The sequence below is a fragment of the Neovison vison genome, chromosome 8 (assembly GCF_020171115.1).
Source record: "Neovison vison isolate M4711 chromosome 8, ASM_NN_V1, whole genome shotgun sequence".
NCBI lineage: Eukaryota > Metazoa > Chordata > Mammalia > Carnivora > Mustelidae > Neogale > Neogale vison.
Genome location: NC_058098.1, coordinates 90519419 through 90535602, shown reverse-complemented (window position 1 = coordinate 90535602; position 16184 = coordinate 90519419). Strand labels below are relative to the sequence as shown.

The window sequence follows — 16184 nt, the reverse complement described above, 5'->3', positions numbered from 1 at the left end:
GAAGCGTCCTGGTATTTCATACAATACTCAAATGAGATTTTACTTCCACCAAACTCAGAGGTTCCGTCTCTTCTTTAGTCACAGATATAATACTTCTCTTAATTCAGAAGCCAGAGCCTCTTTGGAAACCCCATCACCGTGCTGATTCTCAAAGAGTTTACGGCATCAGGGTGAGGAAAACTAACTCTGGATGCCTGCTGTGTAGCGGGCTGGTTATCTAAGGACCAGAATTTCAGCCTCCACATTGATCTGATCCCAGAGTCCATGTTTATTCCCACTTTTCTTCTCCAACTAATCTTTCCTCTGTGTTTTGTTAAGCCACATCATTCAAAGGACATATTACCTATAATTACAGCAATAATAAAGTAAAGGCCATTCTTTTTCAGGGCTGAGCATGAAATGCTGATGAGTCACTTGTAAGCTCTGGGGCTGTGGGTTGGCCATTGAGGGGACAAAGTTCCCTTCAGATAGTGTAAAAGTAAACTGGAGCCTATTTCCTTTCCAGATGAACAAATTTATTAATCAATGGCATCCAAACTAATGTTATTTTATTAATATACGTGGAACATACAAATGATGGACTGATCTTCCTAAAATAATGCTTTGCACTTTTTTGGAATGACTTCCAATGGTCCAAACTCCACCGTCTGTCTGTCATTCAAACCCTCTTCAAGGTCAGTCTACTATTTCCTCTCCAATCCACTCACCTCTTACTCTTCCAGCCTATGTGAACACACAGTAGCTAAATGAACAAGGAGAAGGTGGGTGTGGGAGTGAATTGGACCGGAAGTGGAATAATGTTAGGATGAAGGAAGCTAGAGGGTCAAGTCAGAGTGTGGGCACTGGTCCTGCCCTCCTCAACTGGGTGTTTGGAAAAGGACTTGTCTTCTCCAGGGGGCATTTCTTAGAATTGAGAAACAGTTTGGGGAGGGTCTTGTTGGGAAAAGGGCACTCACGGGATAGGCGTTTGGGGCTGAGTAAAGCACGAGCTGCCTACTTGTTCTCCCTGAATTTCTGGGATGATTTGTCCACAACTCTCTCTTGCAGGGGGGTGGGCAACAGTTTTTTGAGTAACTGGGACATAATCCCCTTAGGTCCAGTAAGTAGACACTCCTCAAAGCGTGTAATGCTTGTGTCAAGTGACTTATCCGAAGGCCTGTGAGGAGGTTCGTGAGTTTTTGGAACAGATGGAGGAATTTCTGGGCACCTGATATTTGCCTTTTGTACCCCACAGTGTAAAATATATACCCCTTGGATTATATATTATGTCTTGGCACCAATGTTGTGGATTCTGAAGGGCATGGAGGTTTTTGTTTGAGTCCTTAACATTTTGCCTATAGTACTAGTCTAATACACTTTGATCCTGATCTTTGGCCCCATTTTCCACCAACAGCCTCCTTCCTACACATCTTTCCTACCCAAGAGATGCACATGCTTACAGCTATTGGTATGAAGTACCTATCCCAAAGATAGCTACCTACTGTGATTTATGGACTGTTTTGCTGACCTTGGAAAAGAAATAGAAGAAAAAAGTCTTCTTTGATTTCTACTTTTTTCTAAAGAGCATGCAGTAATATTTTATTATGTTGGAAGGCCAGATTGCCACTCAGCACAGGCTGCTGGACTCATTCCCTACCAGGCTGGTGAAATTCAAGCAATTTTGGCAAGGGCAGCCATGCCAACTGTCTGTTTACCTAGATAGCCCTATGACTACAAAACCAGGCTGGATTTGCATCTTCCTAATTATTTCAAAGAAATTAGTAACAGAATTGAACCGATTTACAAAGTGAATCCGGGAAGGTGCTGAGGACAGCTCTGAAGGCGGTTCTCGGAGGTGGTCCTTACCCCCTCTGTAGCCTCTCCTGGGTTAAGTCACTGCAGCCTCCATCTGTGAGGCCCAGCACACCCCCTTTAGAGCCAGCCCTGACCAGACTGGGTGAGCTGCCATGGCACAAGTTTCTGGTATTTCAGTGTGAGCTCAGGCCATGCCAGTGCTCCCCAAGTCATGATTTCCTTGCAGTTCCTTAGATTCTCTTTTTCCCCTCTGAAGATAAAAGGTGTTTATTTCTTGAATGAGGAAAGGTTGGATGTTAACATGAAAACTGCATCATGTATGATGTTTATATTAAATATTAAAGAAACTCCACACTGCGGCAGATAAGGCCTTGCTACTGGTCTCAGTTGTTTTGTCCTGCTCTCCTAATACCCCATCCTAACCCATCACAGCCCCTGTGGCCCAAAACATGCCTTTAACCAGGCTATGTTAACTCAGCAAATGCCAGTCTTTCTTCCTAACCGAGTTCACGTATCGTCTCTCTTGTTCTTCATTTCCCCAGACACTCTACTTCATGCTCTCACATGGCATTGGTCAATTCTTAGTTGAAGAACTTATCACATTAGATTGCAATCCCTTCCAGACTTGTCCGTTCCCCATGTCTTACATCTTTGTGTCCTTTGGGCTTAACAGATTTAGTTAGCTAGATTCTCTGTCAGTTGCTGTGGTTCTGTTTCACTCCCAGCCTTGTGCTGTAGACCCTCACGGACTGGCTGGCAGCCTGCCCTGAATCTCGATCCAGTTCAATGGGCTCTTTCTAGATGCAGGTCTGCACCCCTGGCAAGAGTCTGCTCCTAGGGGAGCTGGTGCTGTTCTATGGCGGTCTTTGACTATTGCCCTGTCTGGGATCACTGGTTGTAGTTTCTTGGCTAACAGAATTGTCCCTCTTAAATCATGCCCAAGCTCTCCATGCTCCTTGGATGTGTACATTGGGTTGCTGGCCATTCTTTGGAGGACTATCTTCCAACCAGCTCAGTGGCCCCTGTTCTAATCCTCCTGTATTCTGGCTCCCTTTCTCTTCTACCAGCAGGTGCCATCATGATCTCAGTATGACCTAGTTGAGTCCATTCATTCATTCATTCATTCAGTTACCAACTATCTGCTGAGTACTACGTGCAGGCATTGTGCCAGGTGCTGGGTTGCCACGGTGAACAAGACACAATCTTTTTTCTTTCCTCAAGGAGCACATGTGCTACACTATGCATGGGAGGCGATTTTTCTTTCCAGTATCTGTATTGTTGTTTTTTACTCCAAGTCTCCAGTTGTGTCTGACTTATAACCTATCTCTACATGGTAGCTGGAGGCCCTCTCTTTTGTGAGACATTGGGAGCCATAAAGTGTTAAAAACAATATTGATGCTCACTGGGCCCTCTCTTACTGAGACAAGGACTAACAAGTCTGTGGCTCACCAGTGGCTCACCGGGCCTTACTGTGAAAGGTGGAAGCAAAGGGAATACTTGGAACATGGAAAAGGAAAGAAAGTTTAATAGTCTTTGCCTGGCAACACAAAAGGGAGAAGATCCCTAGACTGGTCATGTTGGGCTAAAATTATTTTTGGCAAATTCCTATTTTTATACAAGAAGATACTGTCCAAAAGAAGAAACATAAAAGAGAGGATCTGATTTTAAAATCTTGGGGTTCCTAAATGAGTAAGATTGGGAATGAATCAAGAGGATAAGAATTTGTTTTTTATTATGTTATATGTTAGTCCTCCTATAGTAATAAATTGTTTTTCTTGAATAGATTCTAATGCTTTTCTTAAACTTTGGAGGACATTTTGTGCCAGGTAAGTATAGTGGTAAGAGTCTTGTGTGTTTATGATTTACCTGACAAGCTTATTAGAATGCAGACTCCTGGACTCCCTCCAAGAAATCCTAATTCTTCAGAGTTTCTTAAACTGGTATGACAGACATCTTGGACTAGATAACTCTTTGTCATGGGTGGTGGCTCTCCTGCACATTGTTGGTGTCTTTCTCTCTCTCTTTCAAACAAATATCGGCAGAAAAATATCACTAGTTTCAGAAAGGAACAGTCTGAATTCACAAAAATCTGAAGGATGAAATGGTTAAAAAAATCTTTGGGAAATAAGTGAACACCACATTCATCCCCAGAACATCAGGTTCAATCCCTGTGTTCCTGAAGCATGGCAAGTTGTGGCTACCTCAGGGGTCACTGGAAGATCCAGTCTGTTGTGAGCTGCCCTCCTGAAGTTGCATTTCTTTTCTGCATGAAATGTTACCTCCTCTGATCTCCAGACATGCTTGGCATGATAGAACATTTTCAATAATAGGAATGTTTATGTGGTAATAATGCATAACCTTTACTGGTTTTAATTCATTCTTGGGAATAGTCTAAGTATTCCTCTTACATTCCTGTTTACTTGATTCATTTACTGAGAAATTCTTTTTTTCAAAAATAGTGAAGAAACTGCAGCTTAATCTTATTTGACTTTCTTACCTTTTTTTCAAAGATGGTGATTCTCTAATACACTAGAGATCAGTGTTAATCAAATGTTCATCATAGTTAATAGGGAAGGGAATCAGCTGGGCCTCATCGTTACATTCAGGGTGAAGGGTAATAACTACTGTCCTGGGAGAGTAGTAGCCATCTGAGAAATGGCCCCAAATTAAGAAGGCACCAGAAACAAACAAAATGAGAGGAAAACAGAAAAAAAGTTATGGTTCCTGGGAGGGGGCATGAACTAACTGTGCTCACAGGCATATCTAGTTCTTCCTCAGGTTGGTTTTTCTTTAGTGGGCAGCCTCTTCCCGCCTCTTCCCCTGAAATTATTTTCTCTCAAATCACTACTTGGGATGTCTCCTCCAGGAAGCCCTCGTGTCTCTCTCTTCCTGAATTCACTCCTTTCCTACTCTGAAATCCTAGATCATTTACACCTGGTTTCCACCATCTTGCTCTTTACTTACATAGTCCTTTATATGTGTGTTGAACTCCTTTCTCTAAGTGTATTTTAAGCTCCTTAAGGGTAACAACTTTTTAAAATGTAAATGGAACAGTGATGACCCAGTAGGACTTCAAGAAATACTTGTGAGGGATTCTCTGATTTTTATACACTTTGGTTGGAAAGTTACAAAATTTGAAGGCATTTATGTAAAAGAAGACCGTCTTTCCTGAAAAATTCTTTAAGGTGCTGACATCTGCTTGCTTTGCAAGACAAAAGGCAAGCTTCTTTTAAGTATTTCCCCTAAAGCAACACCATGGTCCTGATTTTCTCCCCTATGGCTAGAAGCTGGGGAAGAAAAGGAAGGCCATTTGAGACTCTAGAGATGGGACATATTCACATACGCTGTGAAAGAGGACTTTGGATGTTTGACCATTTTCTAGAGTCCTGGAGTCCTGGAGCTTCACAAAGTTTACCATTTGTATAGGAATCTTTTAGCTCTTGGATGAAAAAAACTCTTTCCTGTAAAACTTCATGGAATTTCTGCTCCTGGCAAAGAACAGCAGTTATTCATTGTGGATCTTGAAAACTATGACATGGTTGTCCAAATGGGCACCAAATAAAGCAAGGAAAGAAAAGTCTCAACTACATATTTTAAAATTATTTTTGGTTCCAGGTGATGGGCGGGGCAGGCTGTGACTGGCATCGCCAAGACTAACCCTTTACTCAGACCCAGGGGATCACGTCTGATCTAAAAACCTTGTCCTCCAAACCAGCTGCCGAAGAAACAAAGGCAAGTCCAAGGCCTTACTTCATATTCTGGATGGCCACACATTCCACCTGCGTCTCTATTTTGTCCAATGTTGACTTCAGTCTTTTGAATTTGAGCTTCTATGGATGGTCCTGCTGGGTATTGGCATTTTATGATTGACTGTAGGCCCATTTTTTCTCTAGATGATTTTGACCATCTCGTCTACCTTCTTTCAATCACCTGTGCTTGGCTGAGCGACAGACATGGACCCCTAGGGATCCATCTTATCTCAAGAGACTCCTTTTACTATAACAGGCCTCTGAAGTGGGAACCAACTCTCTGGAAAGAACTTCCAATCAGTTTAATACTTTTGACTAAGCTTCTACTATCCTAGCATCTAACATTTATTAAGCACGTACTCCCTACCAGGCCTTCTACCAAGCAATTACCATCTATCTATCATTCCATTTAAGATTCACAATGCAGCAAAGAGAGATAAAGTATTATTATTCTAATTTTATAGATTAGGAAATAGATGCACAAAGGGGTTAAACACGCTCAAGGCCACACATCTAGCTGACCACAAAACTGACCTTCTGATTGTCCCCCTCCATCGCGAATCTGCTCCTTCAGTCTTCCTTCTGTCCATTGAGGGCAATTCCATTTTTTCAGGTACTTAGGCTGAAGAATGTGGGACCATGCTGGCCATCTCTCCTCTCAAGCCCTACATCCAATGCTTTGAGAAATCCATCGGCTTTGCCTTCATGGTATATCCAGCTCTGACTGCTTCTCTCATCACCATTGCTCTCTGCTGAGTCAAACCATCATCATCTTTTGCCTGAAATATTGCCATACCTTCCTAACCAGTCACGGTCCTTCCATCCCTGCCTTCCCACGGGCTGTTCCCGCAGCCAGAGAGGTCTTTCAAATCTAAGTCAGCTCGTGTTGCTCCTCTGGGCAAAAGCCAAAGTTCTCACAAGACCCTCCACTCTTCATCCCCATGACCTCACCATGTCCTGCTCGCCTCCCTGGCTCTCTTCCAGCGACAGGCCACCAGCCTTCCTGCTCTTCCTGGAACACACTGCATGTCTCCGGTTTTGAGGTCTAAGCCCTGGGGCCCTCTGGTTGGTATGGTCTTCTTCCACTAGCCTTACAGTCAATTTCAAGTCTCTACTTAAGTGCCACCTTCTCAACGTATCTTTGTTTATAATACACTCACTCGAGTAGTACCAAGTCATCTTACTCGGCTCTATTTTTTCTGTAGCATATATTACCTTTTGACATACAGTATAATTCATTTGTTATGTTTCTTGTTTCTTTTCTGCCTTCTCTCCCTCTGCCCCTCCCCACTAGACAGAGAGCTTTGTCTGTAGTGTCCTCTGATGTATCCCGGAGACCCAGGATAGTGCCTGGCACATTATACGTGATCAATGGATATTTGCTGAACAAATGAATGAATGGTCCTGGATCTCAAATCTTAGGGTATTCATAATTTGGTTAGAGACATACAGCATTCTCAAGTGAAAAGGGCAATAATGCAGAAGATGTAATGGGGTGGTATTTATCAAGGGTCAAGTGAACAGAAAACTTAGTGACGAACTCTCGCATAAGGGAGATACAAGACATGAACGGAGGCGGGAGAGAGTTGGAAAGATAGAGGGGACTGCGCGCTGAGCTCTTTTCCTTCTGCAGTACAATAGTAAGGATACCCTTTCTTCTTGGCTTTCAGGCCCAGGACTTAAGCCATAGTCCTAGTCCTGTAGCTGCCACACCACAAGTTTGGTCCTGAGACATTTCCCTTCCTCCTCCTCATGCCCTTGTGGCCTCAAGGGCATAGCTGTTTCTCTGTGGTACAGTCATACATAATGAGAAATACAGGCCTGGACTGCTGGATCAGTCAAAAGCAGGGAGGAATCTGGAATGGACTTGTTAGGTTTGGGGTATTTTAATCATTTCCTGCAGGTTGGCAAGTTCCAGAAGGGTCAATTTCTAAAAGAATCAGGTGGGGTACACTTAAAGAAATTTCACTGTTTCTCCAAAAGGTTTTCTTAATTTGGTCTCTAGATTTGATGTTCCACTGAGGGGCGCCTGAGACACGGACCTTTCTCAGTGGTGACACTTCTCTGCGGCAACCCTACTTTCTTACTTTGGTCAAGTAAAACTTTTCCGTTGTCTATACTCGTTGCACTGGCTCACCCTGCTTTCAGGAAAACTGGTTCGCTCCTACCACAGGATGGAAATGTGTGTGTGTGTGTGGCTAGGAGGGATGGGGGAGGGTGGGGAGCAGAAGGTGGGGGTTGGTGCAGGGGCACAAGTTGAGAGCGAAAATTGTCCACCATGAGGCGGGACTTCCTGCTCATTTATGATATGACTCATTTTGATTTTGTCTGACTTCAGTGCATGCCTGCTATCGCTTACCCCCCAGGACAGTGTTAGGGAGACAAGCCCCCATTACACAGGGGCTCCCATGACATGTCCTCCAAAGCCCAGGAAGGATGTGACCATAGTATCCACCTAAGTTGGCCATTAGGCCAAACGCATTAGCCTTTAGAATGATCCAATGGAAAAAAGTGCATTTGGTTAGAATACCTGACTAGTCAGACAAAGGTTAATTCAGAACTGCTCGCTGAGGTCTGCAGAGCCCTGGCAGGCCTCTGATGGGCTGAGATCTAAGATCCTGCCAGCAGGAGGGAGCACGTACGATGGCAGAAGGCCTGCCACCTAGAGCCACACCTGATAGCCTCCCTAGGAGGCACTGGAGCCCCCAAAGCTTGGGCCCACTCCCGGCTTCGCTTCCCTTCATCTGGCACGAGGCCTGGGCATCATCACTTTTTTAAAAAGTTGTGCAGGTGGTTTTATGCATAACCAGAAATAAAAACCACCTGCCATTAAGGACCCAGAGAAGGGATGTCTGAGGGCGGGTAGAATACAGTCCCCACTCCTCCTGCCTCACCATCCTTATGGCATAGCACCCCCACCCCCACCCTGCTTCACCAAGTTTTCTTTTTCTCCTGGATTATTTCCACAATCGTATAAACAAGCTGCAATTTCTGCCGTTCTAAATGAGACTCTCCTTATGGTGTATATCGTCCTTTAGTTACTGCCCTATTGCCCAGCTTCCCTTTAGGGAAAATCCTGAAGATATGTGTTCTGCGTGTGCCGTCCAATTTCTTTCTGCATATTTCCTCCTAGACCCACTGTGTCTGGATAGCCCCCCTCACCGCTGCGCAGACCCAGGCCCTGTCTTACCATCTGGACATGCCAGGGCCTTCAGGTCTCACCCTCCCTTGATCACAGAAGTGGACCAGTTGGAGAAACCCAACACAGGCCTTCCCAATACCCTCCAGGGGTCCGGCATGCTCCCCGATCCAGCCTGCAGCTGGCCCTGCGGGGCTGGGATCAAAGCAGAGTGAACAGAATGCAGAACTGGAAACTTCCAGGGAAATGAGAATGACAATAGAGCCTTCAGGAAAGGGAAGGCGGTGACTTACACAGCGTGTGGTGGTGATGATGACAGAGCTGGAGATGAAAGAGAGGCCATCGTTCATGCTGACCTGAAGCGCGGCTTTCCTGCAATGACAAGGGAGCCAAAGACGCTCAGCATGGTGTGCGAGGAGCGAGGGGCTGCGAGACCTAGGTCCCCTGCAGGCTCTCCTCCTAACTACCCTGGGGACTGTGGTCTCCTCCCCTGGGGGCCTGAGCGGTCTCTTTTGTAAAATGTGGAGGATGGCCTCCAGGGCCCATCCGCATGCTCTAGCATTCTAGAGAGATGTCAGGATACCCTCGATGGTACATCCGGGTGTTGAGTTCAGCCCTTCTTACATGGCAGTGAATTGCATTGAATGGGTAAAGCCTGTGACCATTTCATTTACCAGGCACACTGTCCTCAGAAAAAGTGTTCCCAAAACATGGCTTGAGTCTGTGGGCATAAACCCTTCGAGCTATAAACTCAATCTTCCGCTGTCGTTACCGGGGCTCTCTGTGACTAATTCTGATGAGGGGCTTTGCTGCCATCCCGAAAAGCTCATGGAGGTACAGCAGTGTATGAATGACCTTCCGCCCTCCTTCCCTCTCTGTGACACTCACTGAAACCTGAACCTCTGTTTTGCTTGTCTTTGGCAGTATGGACACAGGGTTAGTTTGTGGAATCAGTGGACTTGAAGGCCAGGGTCGGCAACCAGACTTGGAGGCTTCATAATTAGAACAAATGATTGAAAGCAGAAGTTAGATGAGCATGTTTAGTATTTTTTCCTCAAAGCTGTCATTCTTTCTTCAGCGAGTTTGTGTTCCTCTCAAAGACACCCAACAGAAACCCAATGCCCTTCAGGGGCACAGAGGAAGGAGCACGGAGCTTGGCCTCAGAAGGTCTGAATCTGGGGTCCTGAACTAGCTCTGGACCCACTTGACCCCTCTGAGCTTCCTTTCCATGTTTCCTTATCTCTAAGGAGGGATAATCATCCAGGAGGGCAATTATGATGCCAGGGTCAGATAACGTGTGTGGGAGGGCTTTGGGAAGTGTGAGCTCTGGAAATGTAGCTGTGATTCAGCGAGACATACCCTTGTTGGAAACTAGACCCTTCTGCTACTGCAGAAGGGTAAACTACTTAAATTCCACATCGTAAAACTGGGATGACGTAGGCATCTGGTTCTTTGGGAGCCTGGGAGGATAAAGTGAGGTACCCTTTGTAAGACATCTGTCCTGGTGCCTTGCTCACCGGAAGCACTGTCATCGTTACCTAGAGAGGTCTAGACAAGGCTGCATGACAACAACGAAGAAAGACTCTTTCTTCGCCCTTTGTCCCCTCTACCTCCTCTCTCTTCCCTGGCAGTGAGGTTCAGTTGCTGGTGGAAACTTACATGCCAACTTCTTTTAAGATAGGCGCTGGACACAGCAAGTAAGTGTCTTCCACAGTGAAGGGCTTCTCATCTGTAAAAAGGAAGTAACTGGATTAAGAAGGGTGAAGCAACTTTCCAATTTCATGTTCAGTGACTCCTACAGGCCATCCACCGAATCCTGGGAGACATGAGAAAAACAGTAACTCTGAAATAGACACTGGTCTTGAGCCATAAAATCCACTCGAGTGAATGAACTTTAAGGTTCTTCTGCTAGATTACTGGTCCTTAACCCCATACATCCAACTGAATCAATCAGTGAACAAATAGAGACTGAGCTCTTAGCACTGACCAGGCATAATTACGGGGAAACCAGAAGATGCCACACTGGTCCTCAGGGAGCTTCGGGTCTGAGTCTAGTTTGAGAAAGAAGCCACATTTGTGGAGAAAGATTGTTGATGCAGCATTACTTATAATAGCTAAGACAGGAGTGAGCAACCAAAGTGTCCATCCGTGGATGGGCACATAAAGAAAATGTGGCAAATGTATATATGTGTGTGCATGTGTGTGTGTGTGTGTGTGTGTGTGTGTACATGCACAAAACATAGATTATGCAGTCGTAGGTGAAGTAAGTCTGGCCATTTGTGACAACATGGATGGAGCTGGAGGACACTACACTAACTGAAGTAAGTTAGAGAAAGATAAATATTGTATGATCTCATTTATATGTGGACTCTAAAAAAGAAAAAAGAAATGAACTCATAGATACAGAGAACAGATTTGTGGTTGCCAGGGGTGGGGGGTTGAGCAAAATGGGTGAAGATGGTCAAAAGGTACAAACTTCCAGTTACCAAATAAGACATGAGGATATCATGTACAGCATGGCAACTATAGTTGATAATACCATATTGCATATTTGGAAGTTGTTAAGAGAGTAAATTTTAGAAGTTCTCATCCCAGGAAAAGAATTTGTAATTCTGTATGGTGATGGACGTTAACTAGATTTATTGTGGTGATCATTTTGCCTTCTATATGAATATTGAATCACTAGGTTGTATGTCTGAAACTAATATAATGCTTTTTGTCAATTATATCTCAATTTTTTAAAGAAGAAAAAGCTTGCTGACACATACAAGAAGTGGCTAGGCCAAAATATTATTTAGCTTCAGAAAACAGAGAGCTCCCTTTAGGCAGGTGGTGTGGTAAGTTGACAGGGAACACAAAACTTGAGATGTGCTTTGGCGGAGAGATACGAAGACACATTCTGGTGGGAGGAATTGCATAAGCAAAGGCAGAGCAAACAGAAGATATATTGTAGAGTAGGAGGTAAGTAGGATTTGAAAAGATCAGTATAGGAAGGAATTTGGTCTAAATTCTTTGCATGAGAACTTAGGAAATTGGATTTAGGCGAATGAAAAGAACTTTGGTGGTTTCAGGGGGAAAAAACTTGAAGGGATGATTTTGGGAGTTTCAGCAGATGTAACTGTGAAAGATGGATGAGAATGGGGGGGACTCTGGAGGTGGGAAGTTCTGGCTCTTATTTTCTGGGTGACTGGGGAAAGCTGAGAAAGTTTTCATCTCGAGGTTCTTAAAAACTTCATTGTGTCCAAGGTTCTGAGAAGTTACTAACTATAGTCAGTATACAGTATTCATGCTTTCACAGTGCAACATTTAAGGGTGTGTGCTCTGTACAAAACATTGCAGTAGGACCTGCCGATGATAGGAAGCTGAATAATGAGCCCCTTTCACCAAGCTGTGACTACAAACACTTGCCCTAGAAGACAGAAAGGAATATGTGTATAATTGAAGGATGGTATTGTGCTGTGCACATTTGTTACGAAACCAATGTCTCTTAATGACATTGGACTGTGGCTGACACTACACACTTGCCTGAGTATGGATTAGGAAGTCTGATGCCCTCTGTGGCTGGATTGTAGGAGCAGAGCCACCTGGGATGGGGGTTAGAGGACATGTCTGAATGCTAAGCATGGCGTCTCCATGGAAGGAGATGATGGATGGCAGAGACTCTGATGTGTGGGGAGGTCTTTGAGTGGTGAAAAGTTAGGGAGGTTATTCCAAGTCATTCATTCATTCAACAAATATTTATTAAAGGCCTTCTATGAGCTAGAGAGACAGGCTGTGAGAATAGAAACATGGTCTCTGATTTCATGGATTTTATAGGAGCTGCAGGGGAGACATTGTTAAGCACTCTCATTTTTATTAAAAAGTCTATTCTTTTGAATGTCCTCCATGTGTCCGGCATGGTGCTAGGCTTTCCAATGAACAAAAGAGATGAAACCATCTCACTCAAGCAGCTGACATGCTGGAGATGATGCATGTTGCTATTTAACTATAATTGTGGTGAGCACAAAGAAAGAAAGAGAAGGAAGGTCAGGAACTGCTCTTCCTAGAGGAAAGGCCATATAAGCTGAGACCTGTGGTCAGGCAAAGAGAACATGGAGTGGGACAAGCGGCCCTGCAAAGATCCTGGGGCAGGAAGGAGCCCAGAGCTTTTTGGGAGCTAAAGGAAGCCCTCGAGGCTGGTGAATTTGAGTGAGACAGGGGCTCAAGATGAGGGTAGAAAAGGCAGCAGGACCAGAAGACCGAGGCCTTGTAGGCCATGGTGGGGCTTTGGGGATCTTTCCTAAAAACAATAAGAAGTATTGGAGGTCCCTCCTCATACATAGAATTCACATTCACCGATCATGGACCATTGCTGGAACGGTGGAGGTGTGTTGAATGAGACTAGGAAGCTTATGATGACACTGGCGGATCACCCAATGCTCAAGCTGAGCATTTTTATTTTCAAGGTAGTCCCCAGCCTATGCTGATGATCATGCCAGCAAGACTCAACCTAGGGCACGCTGTGGGTTGGCGCTCTCTGTGCGATTGGCATAAACCACATTGTTGTATTTAACCTGCTAGCGATGCTACCGGGGAAGGATATTATTCCCTTCATTTTAAAGGTGGGGAAGAGACTAGAGAGGTGAAGAAACTTGCCCAACGTTACACAGTGGAGCTTGGATCCACACCCAGCCCGTCTGGCTGCCCCCTCTTGCTAAGAGTCATGTTTTCCTTCCTTCTATAACAACCCTGTGACTTGAGGCAAGGCAAGGGCATTGGGCTCATTTTCCAGAAGCAAAATGGAGGCTCAGGGAGGCAACAATGACCCACAGTTGCACAGCAAATGAGAGGCAAAGCCAGGACCAGCACTGAATTCTCCACTATTCCTCCCTTGCCAAGAGCGTCTCCATTCCGGGGAAGGCTTGTGTTAGAGAATAAACTGAACTCAGGATAAGCGTGGCTGACTAGAAACTGTATGTATTTTCTCTTGCCCATGGCTCATCCTGCTGTACATGTGCAGATGTACATGTACATCTGGGAGTGCAGATGCCTGCCCAAGGAGTCAGCCCACAGAGCCACGGGGCAGCCACAGAGGAACCACAGGAGGCCTTGTGACTCTTGGCTGCATTCTGTGGGAAGTGCTGGTCAGCTCGAAGGGGACATCCCAGTCAGAGACAGTGCCCTGCAGCTACGTGAGGGAGACTCCGGGGCCCGGCCTGCTCACATGGCTGTTAGTGCCCAAGCACCCTCTAGGTTCTTCTCTGCAAAGCTCCTGCACAGCCCTCTGTCCCAACTGGAAAGGAGCGAGAGGACAAGATTGGCCTAGGTCACTTAGACATTTCTCTTTTCCTTCCCTTCATTTTCCTTTCCTGCCTGAGAGACCAAATATTTCTGGAGCAAAGCAGAGGAAAACCTCACTGGGAGGACTGAGGACACATCGCGTAGGCTATCACACAGGCCCAACACCGCCTTCCATCAGTTTATCAGCCTCTGGGGCTATGGGCCTGCTCTGGGGAGCTGGCATTTTCTGTTCTGAGAGGGACTGTTTGGTTTGGAGCTTGTTTTCACTTTACCACAAAAATGAGTGACTTTTTTTTCTCTCTCTCTAAACAAAGGAGGGCCATTTGGTTTCCATAACTCATATCATCTGACTCCTTCCTGGAACGTCCTCTTGGGAAGCGGGGCACAAAGCTTTCCCCCTCGGCTGAGCCACGCTTGGCTCAGGGGCCATGCCAACCTTGCTGCCGCCTCTGCCAAGGCCAGTGGTGTTGGGATGTTTGTGGGACCATAATCTACTCCGAGGATGATGGAGTCCCAGTCCCTCTGTCCACTGGGCAGTCATTGCTTGTTAGCACTCAGTGGGCAGGGCGGGTGGAGACCAGGAGCTAGGAAACAAGCTTGGCTCGTTGGCAAAGGGGGAGAAGATGAGGGAGGGGCAAGGGTTTGAAACCAGAAGTTAAGGGAATTTTTAGATGATCTGTAGATATAAATTTCCTTGCCTTTTACCAAAAATATTTCAGAGTTTGGTGCATACACTCAACATAGGTTAATCTAAAACATGTGTCTACAAGAATCTGATAATTGAACAGAAGCTTGATTTAAACCAGGATTTGGAGATCAGGGAGTGGCATCACACCAAACTGTCAAACACCCTAGGCTTGAGAACAGGGCACCCCTGAGGGTATGCACACAGGGCACAGGGTGGGGCCAAGTACCCACACATCCATCTTATTCTCACATATGTCTGTATCCACATACACGATACAGACATATGTATCCACATATATGTCTGAATCTATATGTTCATACTGATTTTGTCTGACACTATACACTCATGGTCTTGTTGGATATTACTATTACTTATCATTTACAATTTGGGAAACTGTGGCTCAGAGAGGTTTGTTGATTAAATTAGTGTTGCACCACTCGTACATGTCAGAGCTGAACTTCAAACCCAGGTTTTGTTGCAATGATTTGCCCAAGGTCAACCTAGCTAGCTTTTATTTATTTATTTATTTTAAACAGATGTACTTTAAACTATTAAATGAAATTAAACTAGCTGGCCATTTCACATTGTCATAATCTCACAGCTGATTTTGTGATACAGGCCGACCTATCCCAGGAGCCGAGTCTTTCTTTTTGTGACCTGGCCACTTTGGAGGCAAACGGTTAAGATGCTCCATGGGCAGGGCTGGAGGACACTGTCTCCTATGGGAAGGGACCAGGATTGAAAAGCCCCGTGGTCAGATTCAGCCACCTTATGAGAGATAGCCACCTACTGTCATGAACCCACATTCCAGAACCATACACTCAAATATGTACATTCCCAGGTTTTGACCTTGGATCAGTATAATTCTTTTCAGATTATTGAAGAAATTCCCAGAGTTCCTCCCTGCAGTTGGTGACTATCTAATGGATTTGGGATAAAACCAGGATTAAAATTCATTAGCTAATTCAAACACCAATCACAGTGAATCCTTTTATAAGGCTGATTAAATAATTCAAATATTTTTCAAGCCTTGGCAGTCTTTTCTTGATGTAAATATTTATCTCTGGTCAAAAGGACAAGCGAACCCTTTAGTCTTATCTGGCGGAGCTTGTTGAAACCCTCCAAAAGCTGATGTAAGCTCCACAGCGGAGTTTACATTCCTACTGTTACAAAATAGTGAAGGTTAGGGACCAAATGAGCTCACCCTGCTCTTTCGCCCAATCTCCTCTGGGTCTAGGGAGCATTTTCAGGGAATTCCTGAGCCAAGGATAACTGTTCAGCACCAAATTATCAGCTGGTTTGGGAATGTGTCTGAACGAAGGGAGAACAGACAGGCTAGAGTTAGGCTGGATGTTTCTATCTTCTCGCTGACTTCAAGAGTAACCAGCTTTTTGAAAGAATGAGGCTTTTAAAATGATGTGCAAAAACCTGAAATAAGATGGTATTCAGCACAACTCCAAGTTAGTGAAATTCCAAGCATCTGGGTTGAGCTCTCTGGAGCCCCAGCCAGAAAGGAGGTAGATGATTACCCTCC

The 16184-nt window shown here is 45.0% G+C and overlaps 1 protein-coding gene across 1 annotated transcript in view; it reads right to left on the bottom strand.

The window, feature by feature from the left end:
* ANTXR1 (ANTXR cell adhesion molecule 1) overlaps nucleotides 1-16184 on the bottom strand; it is a 227831-nt gene that overhangs the window by 106300 nt on the left and 105347 nt on the right. The window contains exons 11-12 of the mRNA XM_044261288.1: nucleotides 10342-10411; nucleotides 8976-9054 (exon numbers count right to left, since the gene is read on the bottom strand). Coding sequence (XP_044117223.1) covers nucleotides 8976-9054; nucleotides 10342-10411 — 149 coding nt within the window. The remainder of the gene's footprint in view (nucleotides 1-8975; nucleotides 9055-10341; nucleotides 10412-16184) is intronic.